This window comes from Symphalangus syndactylus, chromosome 3 (assembly GCF_028878055.3).
Source record: "Symphalangus syndactylus isolate Jambi chromosome 3, NHGRI_mSymSyn1-v2.1_pri, whole genome shotgun sequence".
NCBI lineage: Eukaryota > Metazoa > Chordata > Mammalia > Primates > Hylobatidae > Symphalangus > Symphalangus syndactylus.
In genome coordinates this window covers 141,189,755-141,196,116 of record NC_072425.2, presented here as the reverse complement: position 1 = coordinate 141,196,116, position 6,362 = coordinate 141,189,755, and the positions used below count along the sequence as shown (strand labels likewise).

General features: G+C 40.6%; 1 protein-coding gene across 1 annotated transcript; it reads right to left on the bottom strand.

Annotated features, from left to right (window-relative positions):
• Positions 1-2,510: 2,510 nt before the first annotated feature.
• OR10D3 (olfactory receptor family 10 subfamily D member 3) lies at positions 2,511-3,449 on the bottom strand. Its single transcript, XM_055270037.1, has one exon. The coding sequence runs from the start codon at positions 3,447-3,449 to the stop codon at positions 2,511-2,513; it is 939 nt and encodes a 312-aa protein (XP_055126012.1).
• Between the last annotated feature and the right edge of the window lie 2,913 nt (positions 3,450-6,362).

Here is a 6,362-nt window from a genome sequence, read left to right as displayed (position 1 = left end):
TGTTTGGAGACAGAGCTTTCTTTCAAGCTGTTGCTGATTTTTGTATCCTCAGTCATCTCTCCTTCCAGCAATCCTCAGTGATACAAAGATTCCAGTGCCTTCATCTATGGCTCTTGTCTGTTTTTTACTGGAAGAAGACATGAAGATGTGGCACTTCTGATTTCTGTGTGGCCCTTCTTTTTTGAGTCTCCATTGCTGTGGCCCTCTTGGTATGACCAATCGTTTCTCACCCTGGCCTCTGCCGCAGTGAGATGCCTTGCCCACTTGAGGCCTCCGCCACCTACGTCCTGGAGTTAAGTCCACCACTGACTCCCTTGGTTACCATTTCCTTCATAAGAGTGGGAGAAAATATCTTTATCTTGGATATAAGATGCTTCTTGGGCTGGCATGGATGAAGTCAACTGCTCCCTCTTGTTTTCTTATCTCTTGTTAGTTGGAAAGATTTCTAAGCATTTTGGAAGCAGTTTCTTAGTGTTTAAGCGTAAAAGCCTTGCATTCATATCCTGGGCCTCTCACAGCAAAATGGGAACAATAGCACAAATATCAAAGATTGTTTTGAGGATTAAATGAGATAGTTTTATACAGCATTTATGATAATATCTGACAAATAATTAGGGCTCTATAAATGATAATCTTCATACTACTGAACCAAAGACAGAAATTTAAGGCACAAATGAGTGAAGAGGCTACTAAGACAATTATATACTTGACAGTTCCAAGGATACAGAGAATTCTGGAAGGAGACTTTGCGATTCGGGTGTCATGCTTAGGAGTTTTTGAAAAGGGATAAAAAGGAGAATGTGAAGCTGAATTTATTTTTGTTACATCACAGTGGATTGGGAAGCTTTCTAGTTGGTATTTTAATAGTACAGTGCTTAGTATTTTTGTAAGAGGTGTAAAGTGGTAAAATTATGTGTACCCTAGGCAGTTAATACAATGAATCCAGGAAAATGCTGAGTGTCTCTGTCTTCTGTGGGATTTCAGATCTAATCAGTGGCTCCACAAAACTTCTGTGTAGCTCTTTTTGAGCCAAAGTAGATAACTTTGATGCACATCAAAAAATGAGGATGTTGCATGAGGCCAAATGTAAGTATAAATATTTTCTTTATAATTTTTTTTGGAAGAGCAATTGTTTAGTAGGTAATGAAATGATCCTTGAAGCTTTACCAAGTCTAGCAAGCTCAAATGAATATCCAAGAGGTAAGGGTGAGGTTCAGGTGTCAAGGAAAAGGCAGAAACACCTTTAAAGTTATGGGTAGAAACAAAAGATACCTATCATGTTTTTTAATCTTACAAGGTACCCCAGAGATCAAAAAGTCCAGAAGCTTTCAAACTTTCTCCAGTGGAATCTTACCTAGAAATCTAATACATATGATAACTAAACAAAGTTCTCACTAACTATATTTAACATGGAAATCTCCGGATAAATTCACTGGAGTCTCGGGGCTCCTTGAAACAGGTTTGGAAAGCCCAAGCCATTAGCCTGACCTGATAAAGCTACTAAATTGTTACCACACTACTTGCCACACTAGTAGCTGGTAGCAAGATGGAAACAGACCCAAGTCTAGTATACTAGACACAATGCTTTTTACTTTCCTTAGGCAGTAGGGCTAACCTAATCTGCCTAAAAATGTTTAGGCAGAGCAATCAGGCATGGGGTCAGACATGGGATGAACATCCTTGCTGACAAATTCTAAGTTACTCCCTTTCCAGACATTTGGGGAGGGAAAAAATAAAAAAAACACTGCATCTTGACTCTAGTCCTTAGTCTGTTAATATATTTTTAAAATTATATTATTCTCTCAATCAGTTATTTAAAATCTCTTCTCTTCTTTTTATTGCCTTTCCCTATAGGTTTGTCTCACAAATAGTATAAGGGGAGTAAATTGAGAAAAGTGGTGCAAAAAAAAAGAAAAAATGGCACGATGGAAAAGACCTTCCTTCCAGGGACAGGCAATTCTCTACAGAAGAAAGGCAAAGTAACAATAACCAAGACTATATGACTTTGAAGACAGGTGAAGAGGCAGAACCTAGATAATAAAATAAAATATGCAGAAAGATAATGTATTATAGCATAGTGGTCCATATCATTCAGCACAGTGCTGAAAATTCCAAGTCACTGTCACATATGAAGATTCCAGAATGAAATTTATTTATTTATTTATTTTTTTGAGACGGAGTCTCGCTCTGTCGCCCAGGCTGGAGTGCAGTGGCACAATCTCGGCTCACTGCAAGCTCCGCCTCCCGGGTTCACGCCATTCTCCTGCCTCAGCCTCTCCAAGTAACTGGTACTACAGGCACCCGCCACCACGCCCGGCTAATTTTTTTTGTATTTTTAGTAGAGACAGGGTTTCACCGTGGTCTCAATCTCCTGACCTCATGATCTGCCCGCCTCGGCCTCCCAAAGTGCTGAGATTACAAGCGTGAGCCACCGCGCCCGGTCTCCAGAATGAAATTTCTTATGTCAAAGCAAAAGGAATTCCAGAGCCATGCACCCATTTCTGCTCTTACTAACTCTCAGGAACATGGCCTGTCCTGTGCAATATTGTTTTCAGGGCTGTTTTTACTTCCTTATTCCTCAAGGTATAGATCAAAGGGTTCAGCATTGGTCCTACCAGATTCATGAGAATTTGTACCACGGTTCCCAGCATGGGGTTGGGTGTGGGCTGCAGGTAGACAGTGATGATGGGCCCATAGGCACAGAGGATGGCAATGAGGTGAGCACTGCAAGTGGAGAAGGCACGGCGACGGCCCTCAGTTGTATGAATACTTAAGATAGAAATCATGATTCTAGTGTAGGATAAAAGAATTAGGAGAAAGCAGACAAGAGATACGAGGCCGACGCTGGTGAAGCTCACCCTCCGGGCTAAGGATGTGTCAGCACAGGCCAAGGGCAAGAGTGCTGGAATGTCACAGAAGAAGTGATCCACTTCATTGGGACCACAGTATGGCAAGGCAAAGGTGAGGGAAGTCAAGATACTGGAGTGAATGCACCCTAACAGCCACGTGCCCACAGCCAGGGCCACACAGATCCTTGGGTTCATGATGACTGCGTATCGCAGAGGATAACAGATGGCAGTGAAGCGGTCATAGGCCATCACTGTATACAAGAAGCACTCAATGCTCCCGAGGAAATGGAAGAAGAAAAGCTGGCAGACACAGTCTTTGTAGGAGATGAGTCGGCTCAGCCCCATAAGGTAGAGCAGCATTTTGGGACAAGTCACTGAGGAGAAACCCATGTCAAACACAGACAAGTTTCCCAGGAAGAAATACATAGGTGTGTGAAGGCGAGCAGAAGACATAACAGCAACAAGGATAGACACATTTCCCAGTAGAGTGCAGGCATAGAAGGGCAAGAATAAGACAAAAAGTGTCATCTCTAGCCCCTCTGTGTGTGGGATTCCCAAAAGGATGAACTCTTTCACCATGCAGCAGTTCTTCATCTCCATGGAAGCCAGTCCTAGGGAGGAAAGAGGAGGCTGAGGACATGGAAGAATGCCTTGGCTTGCTGTCAATCAAGTGAACATACTGGAGAAATAAAACTTGTCAATTAAGTGACTGTGATTTGCTTCTAAGTTATGGAAAGGCTGCTTGTGATTCAAGTTACAAGGCATTATCCTTGGAATGTAACCGCCATAGCCAACTACATTTCTGTAGCAAATATTTTTGTTATACTTATTCGAAATACAAATGCCCATTATTAAAACAATATTCTTACCTTGTTAGAGCAAAGATTTTTAAAGAGAGGGCAGGATCCATCCAAACACATGCTCCTCCTCCTGGGGTAGAAGGATATGAAACGTCAGGATTATTTGAGGGCTTTTTTATATCACTGGAGATATGAACCACAATTCGGGAATCATCATATTTGTAAGCCATTATTAACAACAACGTTAGGTTTTATGTCTATGTTTTTTAAGGGAATCATAAAGGTTGATCCCTGCTTTGCAGTTCAAAACACTTATACAACGTGATCTCCGTTCATTTAATCCTGACAGTCACTCTTTGAGGAGGTCTACAGAAAAGATTACATTTGAGCAGTAGGAAGGCTAGGTGACTCTCCTAAATTAAGGCAGCTAGTTCATGGTAGAACTAGGCATCTACATTCTTTTTTTTTCTTTTTAAACATCAGTCTTTCCCGCAGATCTGGATGGATCCATCTGTGATAGATCATGGCATTACTGGCCTTGTCAAATCTTGCCCCGGTATTAACCATGTTTTTCGTTTGGACATCATCAGGCTCTTAAAATGTTCTTCCTCCTCCTCCTTAGTAAGCAATGGAAAACCAATATGTTTCCAGCTACCTCCCCACAAACACACAAATGTAACATCTAGGAGAGTAAATATTTTTTGTGTTTACGATTATATTCTCAGTGCAAAGAACAGTGCCTGGCAGAGTACGTTTTCAATAAATGTTTGATGAAGGAAATAAGATAACTCACTCAATGCCTGGCAAGAATTGGGTATCATTCCTCTTGTGCAAGGATTTGTGTGGTACTATCAGATAGCAATTTCTCCTCACAGTCTTCTAAAGCAACTTGATCATCTACCTGTTTCTCTTTTGCCCATTTCCTGTATATTTGGAATTTCTCTGTTTACAATCATGTCACCTGCAGTCCAGAAGAAGCTCTGCACTACGTTCCAAAAGGCAATCAGACCCAAGACAAGTGCTACATATAATCTATACTGCTTCCAAAAATGTCCTGGCTGTCATACATCAAAGAAAGAATCAAACGAAGATATCCACATATAGGCTCATTTAGAGTTTGTTACTTTAATAATATAAAATCAAGTCCAAATTCCTGATTGTAAAGTGAAATAACAAGAATGGGGTTTGTGAGCTGATGGGCCAGCACAATGGGCTCAAAGACAAACCAAGCAAATAAGATCTATTCTTCTGGCCAGTAGCTCCATGGTCTCTGTTCATCCTGAACTCTGAGAATACTTTGTAAACTGAGGACTCCAAATTTTCCTCTCCATTGGATACACAAAGCATAAAAGAGGAGTGAAAAAAGAGGTGAGGGCCCCTATAATTTCAGCTACTCTGGAGGCTGAGGCAGGAGAATTGCTTGAACCCGGGAGGTGGAGGTTGCAGTGAGCTGAGATTGTGCCAGTGCACTTCAGCCTGGCCAACAGAGTGAGACTCAGTTAAAGAAGAAGGAAAGAAGGAAGGAAGGAAAGGAAAGGAAAGGAAAGGAAAGGAAAGGAAAGGAAAGGAAGAAAAAAGAGAAAGAAAGAAAGAGAAAGAGAGAAAGAGGGAAACATGGCACTTATGTAACTTACAAAGAGAAAGTATGATCATTTAATCATCTGTTTGTATAGGATTTTTAGCCCAAATTTTCCTTTGGCATATTAGAGGTTAGGGATCTCCACCCATGATCTGGAATGCTTTCTTCTTAGCCAAATAAACTCTGACTAAATGACATGCAGCAGCGTGTGTCTCTGTCTTCTGCAAAGACATCTTCCAAGACACTGATATATACATTGCTTTCTCCTACGTGGAAATTTAAATATCCTTGGAGCCTTTGGGACCCCATTCCTGAATGAGTCCTATTCATGGAGGTTGTTGAGCAAAGGGAGTAATTAGAAGTGAGTAAATTGTCTAGTTGAAATAGAATATGGTGATGTTTCCCACTGTGACAGTGCTGGATAGGAACAAGGGGGAGCCAAATCTCCATTTTCTACCTCTAAGATTGACCCAGGGAAAGGAGAAAAAAGGTGAATGGTATAGTCCAATCCTAGGACATATGTAGAAACCAGTTACCCAGTTTCAGGATATATTATTGGAATGAGAAATAACAACCTAACAACCATATATCTCAGACTTTTAAAAATATCCAATTTTAAATATTTTAATCTCAGTTTCTTCATAGTTCTTGCCATGAACTGAATTGTATTCCTTCAAAAATTTGTCTTGAAACTCTTAACACACCCAATCAACGTAACTATATTGGAACTAGGGTCTTTAAGAAGGTGATTAAAGTTAAATGAGACCATAAGGATGAAGCCGTGATGCAATAGAACTGGTATCTTTGTAAAAGGAGAGACATCAGATCTCTCTCTCTCTCTCTCTGCCTGTCTTTTTCTCTCCTTTATCCCTCCATGTGAGAACACAGCAAGAAGACAGCCCCATCTCTAAGCTCCAGAAGCCAAACCCTGCTGCAAAACCTCTGCAACCTTGATCTTGAATTTTACAATCTGCAGAACTGTGAGAAAAAAAATTCCTGTTGTTTATGTCACCTAGTATATTCTGTTTTGTTATGGCAGCCCTAGTGAACTAACATAGTTCTTCTATTTTTCAGACTATGATTTCTAATATTTTGATATGGAAATAGAATTTCTTTTCCTAGACTCCAACAAAC